The sequence below is a fragment of the Channa argus genome, chromosome 12 (assembly GCF_033026475.1).
Source record: "Channa argus isolate prfri chromosome 12, Channa argus male v1.0, whole genome shotgun sequence".
NCBI classification, from domain to species: Eukaryota; Metazoa; Chordata; class Actinopteri; order Anabantiformes; family Channidae; genus Channa; species Channa argus.
Window position 1 is genome coordinate 14,080,420 of NC_090208.1, and position 16,777 is coordinate 14,097,196.

The 16,777-nt window shown below is 39.7% G+C and overlaps 1 protein-coding gene across 1 annotated transcript; it reads left to right on the forward strand.

The window, feature by feature from the left end:
- The first annotated feature begins 644 nt into the window (after positions 1-644).
- dvl2 (dishevelled segment polarity protein 2) lies at positions 645-16,612 on the forward strand. Its single transcript, XM_067524460.1, has 15 exons — positions 645-1,158; positions 5,815-5,884; positions 8,077-8,231; positions 10,581-10,690; positions 10,943-11,072; positions 11,724-11,814; positions 12,024-12,093; positions 12,218-12,357; positions 12,623-12,699; positions 12,788-12,855; positions 12,951-13,085; positions 13,262-13,393; positions 13,720-13,896; positions 14,254-14,482; positions 14,957-16,612. Exons 1-15 carry the CDS (start codon positions 998-1,000, stop codon positions 15,510-15,512), a joined length of 2,301 nt encoding a protein of 766 aa, XP_067380561.1. The 5' UTR covers positions 645-997; the 3' UTR covers positions 15,513-16,612.
- Positions 16,613-16,777: the final 165 nt, after the last annotated feature.

Consider the following 16,777-nt stretch of genomic DNA (forward strand, 5'->3'; position numbering starts at 1 on the left):
CCAGATTGTTAATCATTCTTTAGCCGTGTTTGTAGGTAAATAGAATACTTTTACCTGTCCGTTTATAATGTGTTTTATTTAGTTTTGTTTATCTGCAAGTTTTTTTTTGCACATATTTCAACATGTCTGATCTTTGTCTCTTACACTGAAAGTGTATTGGAAGGAATATACAGTAGTAGAAAATATGCAGCAGGAACAAAATGTACTTAAAGTAGTACCCCACTACGAAAACAGTGCATTGAACAGCACTGAATATCGTGGCGTTTATAAAATAAATGTCCAACTCCAGTCCAGATTTGTTCAACGAACTCCCATATGAAACAAAAACAGAGTTAATCTTACCTACATTTATGTCCTGCCAGCAAATACATCATCTGTAAGTAAATTTAGTGGAGGAAAAGAAAAAGGAACATACATAAAATATAAAAAGTACAAATGCAGGCTGCTATAGTAACTTACCTACTTTGGTAAGGGGCCCATTATGTGTGGTTAATCTTCTAATCTGTAAAGGAAACACGAGTCTTTATTTTTCTCTGGAAGAATTAGAGTGATGGGAACTGGGGGGCACGGCTGAGAGTGCACGTAACAGAAAGGGGGTACGTGTTTACGTCACACGCCGCGTTGGCTCGCAGAAAGTAGTGAAAAGTTATTAGACCCCCCTCCTCTGTATGTTTTTGTTGGGGGAAAAGTTGTCGCGAGTTTGGTCGTGTGAATGTAGCGTGTCCGTCGTTTCTTCACCCCTCGGTAACTGGGGGAATGCGAGTTTTTAACTTTAGGCAAGTCGCAGAGCGAACGTGTGCGCGGGGATTTACTGCTTTACGTCCTCTGGCTCGGAGAGAAAATCTCAGTGGCCATCATCGTTTCACCTCTACCGTTGTAGCCACCTAGCTAGCTCCGCTGCTAGCCTACTACCCAACAAAGTTAACGCTACCTCGCCTCATACTCTCTGGTTCTTGTGGTTACTCCCAGCTTAGGGGGGGGAAATCCAACCGTAGCGATGGCGGAAACTAAAATAATTTATCATATCGACGAAGAGGAGACGCCGTATTTGGTGAAGATACCTATTGCAGCCGAAAATATTACTTTGTTGGATTTTAAACAGGTCTTGAACAAGCCAAACTACAAGTTCTTCTTCAAGTCTATGGACCAGGACTTCGGGTGAGCTGCAGGGACTTTTTTTCTCATTTATCGGAGAAGAGCTGTGTGGTTTTTCATGCAAAATAAATGTGTTTTTCTAAAAGTTAGCAACTGTTACATGATGTTTCGCTGTATTTAATAACTCATGCAAAACTTGATAATGGACCACTTAACGTTACACAAATAACTCTGCCTCTGATCTAAAAAAAAAAAAAAAAAAAAAAAAAAAAAAAGCAAAAACGTTTACTCTTAAAAAAAAGTGTTAGGTATGCTTTCTCTTGAGCAGCTGTCGTATATTTGTCACAAAGAGTAACTTATGACAAAGTCAAAACAAACTCGAATGAAACCGGCAAATCCTTAATCAGAAGCTTCAACTTTATAATGAGCGGTGATGAATATCCAAGTGGCTCTATACATTCTAAGAGCATGTAGGCTGGGACATTTCTCAGAAAACATCATCATTACAATGGGAGGCATTCCCTGTCCCTGCTGCTTTTCTTTACCCTAATCCTCATCCCTCCCTCCCTCCTTCAGTCCATCATCTTGTGAAATCCTCGCCTTTTCTTTCTTTCGGGACTGAAGCCAGGGTTTTGTCTCCGCTCTTAACACTTTGGCCTGCTAGCCATCCTTTCATTCCCTGGCTTCCTCCCTTCCTCTCCCCGTTTCCCCCAGCCAACTTCTCCAGAAAAAGCTGTCTCCTCTTCTCTATCAATTAACCTTTTTTTTTCAGTGCTGCTGCTGTGCGTTTTCCTGCAGAGGAATGCATGTCTGTGGTTTATTCACCCAGTGAGACCCTTAGGGTTTCTGTAAAACGCATTGTAGTCTTGCATGGGTATTAACACCGGGCTATTTGCCTTTTTTGCCATTTGAATGGCACCATCTGAACTTATGCTAAGAGAGCTGCAATCTCAACTCCAAGACCAAGGTGAAATGGATGAGATGGTTTTTCATTTGGCCTTTTGTAGAGCTCTTCTGATGCTGACTAACATAACTGTCATGTAGAGATTTTTGTTTGAGAAAATCAGTATTATGCATAATTTAAAAATACCTAATATTTGGCTTTAGGTTGTTTAAAATATTTTGTTTAAATGTTTTGTTTGCCAATTTGAAAATTTTTATTATGTACCAATTAATAATGCAGTCTCTCAAATATGTAAAGCTTCTTCTTTTTTTGTCATTTTATAGCCACGTAAATGAGTTTGTCAGGCTTCTGAGAAATGTTATAATGCCACTTGAGATTCTAGGGACTTCTTGACAAAAGAGTGAACTTTATTGTTCAACTTTGTCCTTGTGAAGAGAACAGGATCAATATAATTCCTCCCTATTATAATTTTATTTTTGTGTCTTCTGGCTAAAATTAAATTGTTGCCATATTACAATTTATATTGTTAAGACAAATTTATATTTTTAAATAGTTTAAGTCTATGTTGCATAACCCTAGTACAGACACAGAGCCAAAGAAATGCAGTTGGCATCTTGCAGCTTCCTGCAAACAGATAGTGTTATCTCTAGATAATACTGTGCTTTACAGCACTATATGTAACCTACTTTATAGTGTAAATAGTTAAATGATGAACAAAATTATCAGTCAAATCTGAGAAGCAATTATAGATATGAGCAGGACACCTCTGCCGCTTACATGGGTATTATTAGAATCTCTTTGTGTACATTATTCAAATTGTGTGTGCTTATTTTTTTACCAGAGTTTTTTTCAGAATTGTTATTTATGTCTGCAACTCAAGGTATCAATCTACAGGCTCCATTTCAAGGTTGCAGAGCCAATTGTAACATTTTAGGATGTCTTGTCAAGTCCAAAAATGATGGCAATTGTAAAATACAAACGATGTGCTGCTATTTCAGTATTTATTCATCAGTTAGAAATTTCAATTGCAATACTGGTTCAATGGATAGCTGTTGTCTCCCGAATTTATATCAGTAGGAGGTTAACAAACACTCTTTTGTATAATGTGGTACAACTCTTCAGCATCACAAAACCCCTAAACACATAAAGTTCAGTCAACACCTTTCTAAATCTTATTGAACAAAAGGTGACTAAAATAGCCTTTAGACATGGAAGATTTACTTAAGGACTGTTGTAAAAGACTTCATTATTTGTATCTAATAAACTGCAGACTTTGTGTACACTTCATAACTGTGAAAAGCTAATATCTGCAATTGTTAATGGATATAGTAATATCTGTAGAGCTTATTTTTTTACACTTTATTGATCTCCATGGATTATTTTAACTTTACTAGCCTTACCAGAATCGCCAGTGTAATTTTTACCATGGTGGTCAAATTACGAGCTTGTCCCTACGTAACCAGACAGGACGTGATTGTGTGCTTGGTAGAGGCAAAGGCAGAAGTTCTTATCTGAGGGGCTACACATGCCAAACTCTCTCCACAAAGCAAGGAAAGTCTTTTAAAGAGTCTGGCTGAAGAATTCGTAGTTGTCAAGTTTAAATCACACAGCATAGCTTAATCTGTTTAATTTGAATATCTCCAACTGAGTTCAGATGAAAAATTTCAAACATTGCTCTGAGTCAGCTGTCCAATCAAAGCAGGGATGTTTTCCCCCCCTCCCCAACCCAAGAGAGGAGTGTGTAATAGTGTGTGTTTTCATTTGCCCTGGTGCGAGGCCAGCTGTCGATGAGAGCTGTGTGTGGCAGTGGGGGAGATCCATGGAGCAGAGCAAGCGAGGGCCGGTGCTGGGAACCTGGGGCTGGACGGAGGCCATTTGTTGGGTGTCCACAGGGAGAGGAGAGGAGAGGGGAGAAAGAAGTGAGGTGAGGGAAAGAAGGGTGGTGTTTTCTCAGAGTTATTGAATTATTTGGCTGTGTTTATGGGCTGGTAAGTGAGATCAGGGAGCTGCTTTCAGTGTGATGAATTGTTAGGAAGGAGATGCAGTGCTGGGTTTGAGGAATTTAATGATAGCAAGGGACTGGGAAAGGGGAAATGGGGGTAGAAATCTCATAATGTAGTAGATCCAACTGGACTCAGCATATTTCAAGGCTGTTTGTGCATTATTTGTGTTTTAGAGCTTGTGTGTGTGTGTGTATAATGAGTTGACTGTGGTCAGTTGTTTGTTTGGAGGACTAAGGAACGAAGACAATTATGCTTTCTGATAAAGAATATTGCATCTGTTCATCTGCTGTCTAGATGCAGTGTGAGGAGGAAGTTAAATAAATCATATGGAGAAATTACTCATTTGTTAACTAACATTCAGTAACTATACACTCAGCGAACGAAAGCTAGGGCTTCCTGCAGCAGCTCCCCACCAGTGCCCACAACAATCTGGCCGTATGCTAACACTCACCCACAAAACCAGCCATTAACAGATGCTTACGAAACCCAGTGGAGCTTGACCAAGTCTCGCACACAAAAGAAGGGGACACATTGGCGAATGAAGCAGGAAAAAAAGAACTTTTAAAGGAGTTTGGAGCCGTTAGTTGCCCTCTTCGTAGCCCTTGTGTCCACCTGTGTCTTGTCCGCTAAACACTGTAATAGCCAGGTGGCAATCTTGTATCACTGGAGCTGAATATTTGAATTGGTGACAAATGTGGAGGAGGGAAAGCCAGACGGGTGTGTTGCCTGTTACTGAGAAGCCTACCAGGTTTACATGCATATTTAGCTGAGTGATTGTGTAATGTGAAGGTAGGCTCAAAAGCAGTACGAGTTTGTGTGTTTAAGCTTGTTTCTGTGGCAGAAGAAGGTTTTTAAAAGATCAATAGATGGAGAACAATGATAGAAGTTTATATTTTCCTCTTCATCCATAGGGAGATTGATTTGTTGTTATTATCAGTCTAAAATGGAATACTCTTGGTGATGGTTTGTGCCTGCTCAATCACCAAATCTGAACCCAGTCGAGCTGCTGTGGGAGAGGCTGGACTGAAGAGTTCTGGAACACTGGCCAACAAGCACCACAGGCCTTTAGGAAGTGTTGCAGAAAGCCTGGGTGGAAATCACACTCAACATCTGAAAAAACAGATCAGTAGAATGTGATTTGTTAGGCAGGTATTACTTCAAAGGGCAGTTTTGTTTCTTTTTGTTTTTTTAAATAAAATTAAAGTTTAACATGCATATTTAATTCTGTGCTCAAATATGCTTAAAGATTTGTTGTTTTTCGTTTTGTGATCTAGTCACAACTTTGATTGAATAAACCCATAATGCCAACATGATTCTATGGAATAAAATCACACATTCTGTGATAGATTTTGTCCTCTTTGTCCACCCCCAGCTGGCGGGGTTGATTAATTTACACACTTTGTTCATAAAAATCTACCCCACCAAAGCTTAATATCTATTAGCTAACACCAATTAATTTTATGTCATTTACGAATAGCTGTTTTTAGTTAAATAAAATGTAAACTTAAATTGGAGTGTTTGATATGTGGCCGATTGAGCCATAAAACATCTGGTGGCTCATGTAAAAACAATATAGCACATCAGCATTTGATTTATTTCAGCCATCTTGTTGTCATAGTCTAATATATTTAATGTAAAGTGTCAGTAATGTAAACTATGGTGTTCCAAGCCCTCTATATGAGCTTTTGGTATCGTTTTCAGCCTCCACTCCTCCACTCTGCTATCCTGTCAAGACACTACATCCCATGCCATAATGCTATGAAGGTAGAACAATTTATACCTGCTAAACCTCAGTCTGTCTCTGTTTTTCAGAGTGGTGAAGGAAGAGATTTCCGATGATAGTGCCAAGTTACCATGTTTCAACGGCAGAGTGGTGTCATGGGTAAGAAATAAATAAACCTGCTGCTTATTTCTAATAAAAATGGGAGTTGGAACTTTCCAGTTTTCACTTTGACCATTGTTCTAAATCCACAAATGACCTAATTTCAACAGTGTCCCACAAAGACCAGTCTAAAAGAGTTGGCCTTTACCTTAAGAATCAGGCAACATCAGCCCACGTTTTTTTCTGTAACCACTTTTCCTTTTCCCTTGCAATCCCCCAGACCTCCCTCCCACTAATGATCTTGTTTAAGAAGCAGCAAAAAATGGAGTAATTAAAGGTCAGATTTTAGTCATTACTTTATATTATTGAAATTGCAACACCATTTACGGTTTGTAGTTTAGGTCTGTGCTTAGAATAGTGTTTGTTACAACAGTTCTAGCAAATAAATTATGGAGAGAAGAGATAAGTCAGTTTAACTGGGAGGAAACGGTCTTCTGGTGAGTCTCTCTCCTCTTGCCTGTACATGTCATTAAACCAGAAACGAAAAATGTTCATCTGAGCCTTCATTAAATCTATATAATAATCTTAATATATTATGTCAAGTCATGTGTTGTCTTTTGCCTTAGTTTTATTTTCCCTTACTTGTACTTGTCATCTGGGTGATGATGTAATTTGGTATGTCCTGTAACTTGGACATCTCGAATGTACCTAATGGTACAAGGTCAAGCTTGCACATGGGATGAATATATGGACGATGTTGTTTTTAAATGCTGGAATGAACTGACAGGAAGTGGTAACCGGTCAGAAAGAGATTGGTGAATGTTAATATTTTCATATGGACATTAATATCCTTGCAATAAGTTTTGAAAATTATGAAATGTCATGAGTTTCTAAGCCTATATTACCCACTACTACTACTAAGTATGATACAGCCAGCACATAACATAAACATGACATATTTTTGAGGGTCATCACAAAATGAAAATGTATTTTTTTTTTTCTCCCCAACCAGATATCATGACAGACCTGCTGTATTGAACTACAGTTGATTATACAGGTGTACCTAATAAATTGGACACTTAAGTTTATATCTTACCTAAAACTAAAGTATATGTTTTTGCAAAATTTGTTGCAGTTGTTTAAAACTTTTGCAGATAGACTTTAAAGTCAATATCTGACAGTGTAAGATGTGGTGTTTGTGTTTGTTGACCAAATCACAAGGAAAGCAAATGCTCCTGTCATTGTGTTAATTGCTTCTCGAGTTTACTGAGCCACAAGAAGCACAGCTCATGCCAGTTATAGTACAATGAGTTGCCATGTACAGTTTTCATACTTTCCAGTGGTTATACCCACCCAGCAGGTTATATCTGGATACAGACAAAAACACAGAGAGTTGGCCCAGATAAGCAGGTTTGAGGCCGGAGCATCTGTTAAGTGCATAAGAATGAGGGAAGGCATTTAAAGAGGGGGAAACAAAGCTCAGAGACCACAGGGACTGACATTTGATCTACAGAGCTAGATGGATGAAGTGATCCCAGCAGACGGGTGTTTAATAGTCGTACAGCTATTAGTGCAGGGAGTGACTCGGTAAGAGAGGGAATGTCAGTTTTTTGATGGTTATGGTCTCAATTTGGCCGAATTATTTAATGGAAATTCCTAAGCTTGATTATCTGAACTTGATCAATGCGTCTAATTTCTCAAAGCCACTGAATGGCGTTCAAATGAATGGATTTGTCCCGCTTTGATTGACTATATTTTAACCCACTACACTTTTTTTTTCATCAGCTGGTTCATTTTACTCCCTCCCTCTGTATGTTTGTACGGTTAATGTAATCAGATGCAGTGTGGCATTCTTCCTAAATGTGGATGTGTGTTCGTGTGTGTGTGTGTGTGTGTGTGTGTGTGTGTGTGAGCACTTCTTGTTTTATAATGAAAAGAGACAGGTTAAGTGTAGGATAACGTTTCAGTATGCCCTTGAGACGTCCATCTGAAAAGAGTACAGTGTTTGTGTGTCAAAGTAATTGACATCCTACCCGGTTTTCCTCCCTCTACCTCCTTCCTACTTCTCCTTTCATTCCTCTTTTTTTTCTCACCCTCTCTGCTCTCTGAATTTAATGCATTTCCTTTGTGCCAGTTTCTCTCCACTCCATATGTGCTTTTTTACAATACTTTTGATCTTGTCACTCACTAGAATTTTTTTTTTTTTTATATATATTAAAAAAATTAAGTAATTTTTTTTCTCCATTTCTCAGTTGGTATCTTCAGACACTCCAGCAGCAGAGCCCCCAGTGGCAGTGGTCCTCCCTGTGGAAACAACTACCCAGCCTTCGCCCCCTCCCCCACCACTGCCACCCCCACCTGCAGAGAGGACAGGGGGCATCGGAGACTCCAGACCACCCTCCTTCCAGTAAGTATCCTCACATACTGTGTATTTACCTTTTCATCATTCATCATAAAGCTGTAAACAGATAAAAAATAAATAAATAAATAAAAAAATAAAAATAAAAAAATCTGCACGTTTGGCCAATACTTTAAAATTCAGCATACCTTGGTGCTTTTACCCTATGCTGTAATGTTGATACCGTCTCTTTTTCTTAATATCTCAAACACTAGCAGTATCAGTTTACTGCAAGAATAGCAGAGATTCTAAAGCTCATTTGAATTTGATCTTAGCAGGGGACGCCCTTGTTTTCAACATGACAAACTCTGGGAAAACCTCAGTGAATGTCTTAAACTAAAGAGAAAAACAAAGAAGAATGCTTGTCTCTTTTTTTTTTATTTTTTTTTATTTTATTAACTCACTTTTGTTTAAGTAGAATTTATTTTTGTTTTGTTGAAAATTTTTAGAACAATAAGATATAAATACAACATTGACTGATTTGCTTTTACCTTAAGTTCACTTTAGGTTTTAACGCATCACTCTGTTAATGACTGTATTCAGTCTTTCACTCAGCTGCTTGTTCCCATCTGCATCCTTTTTTTAAAATGCATATTTGCTTTTGTAAAAAGCAAATTAGAAACCTGGTTATGTGTATACACGGCAGAGACATTTCTTTCCTATTCCCCTACCTGGATTTTGGAATCTAGCTTTCCCATTTACGTGGCAGTTGAGAAATCAGCTTTTAAGAGTAACAAACTGTAACCTGGTTACTTAAGTCCATGTAAATGCACTGAATATGTTCATTACGTTGTAGCTAACCTTACCCATGTGCTGGGAGAACCTGCAAGAACTGGTTGTTTTTTTTTTCAGAACCTTCGTATTGAAATGGCACTGAACCAAAAAGTGAGGGCTGAAAAGGGCTATACATTTTTGCAAAGCTAGATGTGACTGTAGAGAGAATACACTACATGGGTTTATAACAAACACAGCTTCTTTCATTACACAAAGGCATTTAATGTATTGTAAAGGCAATAAAAAAATATTGCTTGTATCCGCTTTAAAGAGTGTGAAAATATACCACTGACATTTCAAGAAGAATATTGCAATCCTCTAAGTAATAGTATTACCACATTGGAACAAAGAAAGTATCTGTAATTTTAATGGCTTCTTTCCATCGCTCTGAGTTCCTCAGACTGTGTTGTCTGGAACTCTTTAAATTTGGTTTAGAGGTCAAATGGAGTTCATACATCATTGCAACCGCCCATTAGGGCTGCAGAGCCCTCATTCATTTTTTTTTTTTATATTGGGACGTTGACTTCTGCATCTTCCCTGGCTTCAGGACAGTGGCCTTGTGGTCTTTAAATCCAATTAAAATGAAACATTCTGCTTTTAACTACACTAAATGTGTGGTTTACAGCTGGTGGGGAATTAACCAGGTTTTTTCTTTCCATGTCCTTTTTGGAGCAGGATCAACACTTAAATGTAATCTTTAAAATCTAGGGTTTCTCTAACTGTGTGAAATCTTTTTGCCTAGTGCTTTCATTTTCCTGCACCATGAAACAACATCAACTTTCTTTGCCTGTCTAATGCAAAAGATTAGTTGGTGTCAACATGAAGCCAGTGTGACATTTTTTTGTTGCTCCATGCATTCTGGATTGTTGAAGTATTAGCCTCCAAATTTTGGCTTTCTCTCGCATTTTTTCTAGACAAAACACCACAGTAACATTAAATGTACTGCTAAGTGGAAGTAGACACATTAACAGTATGGACAACAGAGTGCTCAGTGAAGCTTTAAGCAAGTCAGTTTTATTTATGTATCACTTTTTAATACACACTGGAAAATTGAAGGTGCTTCACATCAGTATAAAATTAAATCGACCTAAACCAATAAAATGTGCCCAGATTAAATAGTGTAATTTTTGTGGACTTAAATGTTATGCACCATTAGCAAAAAAGGCAGCATGACTACTGAGACAAAGTGTTAGGATTAATAAATATTGTTAAACGTATACATATACTGATCAAATGTAACAAACTGTACAGAAATGCCAAATTGGGTTTTTTGTAATCTATGATAAGATAGGCCACCTGGACAACAAAATGTTAGTAGTTTCAGGTATTGTTTTTGGGGAAGAGGCCACCAGAACTTCTTGATTTCTCCAAACACTACATCTGGAATTCATGGTTACCAGTTTAGGAAAAAAAGGTTGTGTATGCTTTGGATTTGTTTATTTTCTGTTCCTAAATGAAAGGGGGGGGGGAGATTATGCTGTTGGTCAGAGAGAGATAATTGTTACAGTAAAACAGTGATGTTTAACATGTAAAAATCCTATTGTGCTCAACTTCCAGTTGTCATCATGCTTCTCTTTTTTCCAGCCCCAATGCTACAGGCAGTGTGGAGACACTGGACGACCAGACTGAAACAGAGTCTGTAGTTTCTTTCAGGAGAGAGAGACCTCGGCACAGAGACAACATGGAGCAGCATGGTGAGACAGCAGAACACACAATGCTGATTTTTATGTTTTATTTTTTTTTAAAGCTCTTTTATGACATTGAGCCATCAAGATTTGGGATTCAGCCAAAATACAAACAATGAATAGGTTGTGATATAATCAAGGAATGTTAAGAAGTGAGGAATGTGTATGATCTGTGGAAAAAAGGTAAACATTGACCTGAGCAAACATGAACGCTGCTAAATCTTAATTCCTGTTTTTTGGGTTTCCTCTGTGGGGTGTTAGGGCCTCGTATGAATGGCCAGAGTCGTCTAGAGCGCCACTTAGCTGGATATGAGAGCTCCAGTACAATGATGAGCAGTGAGCTGGAAACTACCAGCTTCTGCGATTCTGAGGATGATGACACCATGAGCAGGTGAGGTACTGAGAAGAATGGAATATAAATGAGAGTTTGTGTATATTTGGGTAGTTTTGGTGTAGTTTATACTGAGTAATTCCGACACCTACAATTTATATAACCAACTTTATTGGCCAAGTATGTTTGTGCGTATAGGGATTTTGAATCATTTTTTCTGGGGCGGTTTGAAGCTTGTGACTGAATTTAAACCAGTTTGACAGCCAAAGGACTGACTCTCTGCCAGGAAAATAGATCCAAGAGTTGAACCAGCTCTTTGCTGGTCCAGAACCAAGAACCGTTTATGCACATCTTAGCAACTACACTGGGTTTCCACTAGCAATAAACGGCAGCTGCTGCTTGTAAAGGGATGTGTTGCTGGCATTGTGAACAAACCATTAGACATCTTGACCACAGATGTTTTCATGACGTTTTGGTGTGCCACTATGGGTGGCTCTCTATGACATGGGAAAGAAAGCTGGTAACTAGAAAGTTGGTAAAAACGGTAAATGTTATTGCAGTGTCTAAGGGAAACAAGCAAAAAGCATTAATAACAGAATGGACTATATATAGACTTTATCATGTCTCTGACATGAACAGCTTAGCTTTAAAGTTAATGACAGTAGGTTTCTTGTCTGATCTTTCACCTTTTGTTGACCCTTCCACTTGAAGGTTCAGCAGTGCAACAGAGCAGAGCACAGCCTCTAGGCTTCTTAAACGCCATCGTCGACGCAGGAAACAACGCCCTCCCCGTTTGGAGAGGGTATGTACAGACCCACCTGGCAACAGCCTTTGTTCACACTTCGTTACTTTAAAAGGAGCCATGGGAAATTGTACACTAACTGTTTTGTTTGAGTTTTTGTACTCACCTGATTTTCATTGAATAGGTAATTAGAGTTCTTTAAGAAGGTATTCTGTGTATTTGTAAAAATATAAAAATACTTAAAGTAAATTTGTGGTATTCTACTTCAGGCCTCTTCCTTCAGCAGTGTGACAGACTCCACAATGTCGTTGAACATCATTACTGTCACTCTCAATATGGGTCTGTATACTTATAGTCTACTCTTGTCTTCGAACCTCAAGTGTTTCGGAATTTATATCCTAAACTTGCAATTCAGTGAACTGTTGACTTCTGACTTTTTTATTTGTTTTTTCTAACTATGCAGAGAAGTACAACTTCTTAGGGATCAGCATTGTGGGCCAGAGCAATGAAAGGGGGGATGGAGGCATCTACATCGGCTCCATCATGAAGGGAGGAGCTGTGGCTGCAGATGGACGCATAGAACCGGGTGACATGTTGTTGCAGGTAAGCAAGGATAAGTCCTTAATCTGAAGACAAAGCGAGGGCTTTTGTTTATCTTTTAAATACCTGTTTAGTTAAATGATGCAACAGCTTTGCTATTTTTAAGAAATCACAAGGTTCATTCTAGGATCTTTTCCCTTAGTTCTCAGTTCGGTGTTTGTTTAGTTGTGCAGTTGTCATCAATTCATTTAGTTGTTCTGCGATATATTCCAAGTGTGTAATTTTTTTGTGTATGTATGACTTTTATTTATGCTTTCTTGTCATCAAGGTGAACGACATCAATTTTGAAAATATGAGTAATGATGATGCAGTTCGAGTACTGAGGGAGATTGTACACAAGCCGGGGTGAGCTGTTACTCTCATTATGTATATTACCAGAGTCAAGTTTTTAGCTTTTTAAGTATATTGGTTTCTTATCCTTGATGTGTGCCAGGCCCATCATCCTAACAGTGGCAAAGTGCTGGGACCCCTCTCCTCAGGGCTACTTCACATTGCCTCGTAGTAAGTAACAGATAACCTCACAAAGACAGAGCAGCTTCTCTCCTGTTGATTTCACACTGAGAAACACTTTCCTAATCTTGTCTCTACCTATGTAGATGAACCAATCCGACCCATTGACCCAGCAGCGTGGGTCAGCCACTCTGTGGCTATGACCGGGGTTTACCCTCCCTACCCAGGCAGCTCCTCCCTCAGCACTATCACCTCTTCTTCCTCTGTCACAGAGACTGAACGTAAGAGCCCTCTTTATAATGTCCTTTTCTGTGTGCTGTAATTCCCCTCATCTCTTTATTCTCAGCTATTTCACAGCCATGCATTGTTCTCGTTTTTAATACTTTGCCAAAACTTTGTCAGTTGTGTCTGCATGTTCTTCCTCTTCAACTTTTCTAAAGGGCTCTTTTCTCTTCAGGTTTTGATGACTTCAACTTGTCTCTACATTCTGATATGGCATCTGTTGCGAAGGCCATGGCCTCACCGGAGTCAGGTTTGGAGGTCAGGGACCGCATGTGGCTTAAAATCACCATCCCCAACGCTTTCCTTGGTAAGATGACAACAGGGGAAACCTGGCACAAAAGAGTACATTAGTTTCATGACCATTCTGTGCCTCACATGACTTTACAGGGCAGGCATTATATTCTGAGAATTAAAACCCTGTGACTTGTGGGAGTAGGGGGGGAAAAACATCTGTTAAATTGGAATCACCTGCCGCTGAATCACAGGAACCAATTGTTGCAACCACATTTGTCCGTTTTGTGCTTTGTGAAATTAAATTTAAGTGTGGATCATCTTTTTGCATAGACTGTACTTTCAGGAGGAATAATGTTCTATCTCTATGTTATTCTTTGTCATCTCTCTATCTTCCACCAGGCTCAGATGTAGTAGAGTGGCTGTTTCATCACCTTGAGGGCTTCCAGGACCGTCGTGAAGCCAGGAAATATGCCAGCAACTTGCTAAAGGCTGGTTTTATTCGACACACCGTCAACAAAATCACCTTCTCTGAACAGTGCTACTATGTATTCGGAGATTTAAGTGACTGTGAGAACTGTGAGTTACAGAAAGACATTGACATGTATTGACTGACTTAGATTAAACTAGCGATTGTTATGTTTTATGTAATCACATCATGGACGTAGGCCTGTTGTGGACACACTAAGGGTTGCAGGTTATGGAAGGGATTATTTCTTTGTGTCCTTCCATCTCTAATATGAATTTATTTGCCATATGTCTGTCCTTGATCATATTCTTAGGTGTCTTTACTGGTTTATATTAATACTTACAAAGAAATTATCATCAGAGGGTAACATTCAAAGACAGACATGATACAAAGATAAAGATTATGTGTGTGATTATGTGTCTGGATAAGTTCGTTCACTTCATTCACTCCTTCCGTCTCACACCCAGACATGGCCAATCTGTCACTGAATGACAATGATGGCTCCAGTGGGGCTTCAGATCAGGACACACTGGCCCCCTTGCCACTCCCTGGGTCCTCTCCGTGGCCTATGATGCACACCTTCCCATATCAACCTTACCCTACTCATCCCTACTCCAGCCAGCCACCTCCGTACCACGAGCTTACCAGCTACAGCTATGCCCCCGGCAGCACGGGCAGCCAGCACAGTGAAGGCGAGTACAACTGATGAGCAGATCTGAAGTTGCACTTCTACAGTTTTACTCATGAACTTCGGCTTCTAGGCATACTGCTAATTGTGTGATAACATTATACATTACAATCTCTTATCTCACTCTGGTTGATTAATTAGAAATTGTTCACAAAAACATGTTTGCATTGTAGTACCCTACTAAAAGCATTGTTATCACAAGCTATGGTGTCTTACCACTGATGTTATGAAAATGCTAATTTCTTGTATTTCATTTTTGTTTACGAAAGGCAGTTCCCGCTTATATGAGATCTGTCTGTGGAGTAGGTCAACAGACTTAAACCATATTACTGTGTAGTGGAAAGTAGATGACTTTAAGTTGGATTTGGAACCACTGCTTGCATGTTGACAAAGTGGCAGTTTTTGTGGACATTAAAGCTGGAGTAACTGCTCAGGCCTGCTTACATCTGTTTTAACAGTATTTTCTATCTGACCACAGGAAGCCGAAGCAGTGGCTCCACAAGGAGCGAGGGTGAGCGACGCCGCAGCAGTAAAGGTGCTGGCAGCACTGTTGGTGGAGGGGAGAAATCCCCCTCTGGTGTTGGAGAAGGTGGCGGGGGTGACTCACGCTCCGGCAGCGGCAGTGAATCAGAATACTCCACGCGCAGCAGCCTGAGGCGTGGCCACGGCTCGGCAGCCCCCAGTGAGCACAGCCACACCTCCTCCCAGCGCTCACATCACCACCGCATGCCCCAGCCACCCCATATGTCCCCCTACCCACCGGGTATCCTGCCCTACAACCCCATGATGGTGATGATGGTACCCCAGCACCCGCACCCAGCCATGACAGCTGCTCATGCTCTTTCTCACACGCAGCAGCTGCCCACAGCCAGCATGCACCCAGCTCTACCCCCACCGCCCTCCTCCACTCCAGGCGGACCTCCTGGTGCCCCACCTACCCGTGACCTGGGTTCCGTACCCCCTGAGCTGACTGCATCACGGCAGTCTTTCCACCTGGCCATGGGAAACCCAAGCGAGTTTTTTGTCGATGTCATGTAGTTTTCTATCTTGGTGTTAAGTGACCATTTATGTGAAGTTGGTGTACAGTTCCCGCTTGTATTGACAAGGGTCTGGTGGTAGCTTTTTGAGCTCAATAGGGCCGATTGGATTGAAGGCACTTGTTACACATTTGGTGAGAACAGGGTTTAAGAAAAACAGACAAAGCTAAAACAAGTCTAATATGGAATATTGTCTGGTCATGTTATGTCCATAAGGTCAAGTTTTTCTCATTCAAATCCACTTTGTAAGAAATGCTTTCAGTCCTAAATCCTGAAACGTCAGTTCTGCTCTCTCAGTAGTGAGCTTTGCTTCAAGGAGCAAGTTATGGGTAGAGCGTTTGCGTGTGTCAGAGATGTGCAGCACTATGCTTTTTGCAATGCTCAAAACACACACACATTATTTAGTAGCCTTTTGCCTCAGAGCTGCCCATCCAGGAAGCGCACAGACAACAGTTTAACACTAGAGGGTGCCAGCTACATCATACTTGAAGAGGATGCAATCCTGGATCATCATGGCAGATTTCTTGTTAGCACAGAAGTCTATCGAGTGCCTTACTTTTAGAATTTTTAAAAATGTTTTCACACTCCAGGTTCCAGCATTGTTTGACAATGAACTTGTTTGTATATATCTACTGCTCCTATGTAAATGCAACAATACCGTAAAACAAGCTCTAATGTGAAAAGAAAATAGGTCCAAAAGTGACAGGTGAACTTGTGTTTAGTAATCACTGTCTAGTCCTAGTCAACAAATATCTCTCATTGTGATTAGTACCATGGTTCTGATTGTGGGTCTGTAGAGGCTTTATGGTACTAGACACAGTGCTGAAAATGGTACTTTCTGATGGCATACAGTACAAATCTAAAGTAACTGTGATCCTAATACCCCAGCTCCCAGTGCTTATTTTTATTTTATTGACTCGCATTATTCACCTATTTCATTTTTGTATGACTGACTATATAAATCATGTGTAACCGTACTATAAAGGTGCTAAATGAAGATTCAACATTTCACAAAGAATGACATCGACAGTGTCACGTTGTTCAATTTCATATTACCACCTTGGATTGTGTATTTGAGAATAAATTTGATACCTACATATTCTCCTGAGTTGACTATTTTAAAAGGGTTTTTAAAAACACTTAGTTTGTGAACATAAACTTTCACATACATTTACAAATGCAAACGCTATTATCATGGTCGTGGATACGGTATGCAAATGTTAACATACTGCAAAGACCTGAGTTTTACTTAGTCTTATAATGTGA

Excerpts from the sequence above, each read along its gene's own strand:
- dvl2 (XM_067524460.1), top strand. The coding sequence starts at position 998 with ATGGCGGAAACTAAAATAATTTATCATATCGACGAAGAGGAGACGCCG. Across the intron at positions 11,073-11,723 it reads GATGATGACACCATGAGCAG|GTTCAGCAGTGCAACAGAGC; the intron begins GTGAGGTACTGA and ends TTCCACTTGAAG. Across the intron at positions 12,358-12,622 it reads CGGGTGACATGTTGTTGCAG|GTGAACGACATCAATTTTGA; the intron begins GTAAGCAAGGAT and ends CTTGTCATCAAG.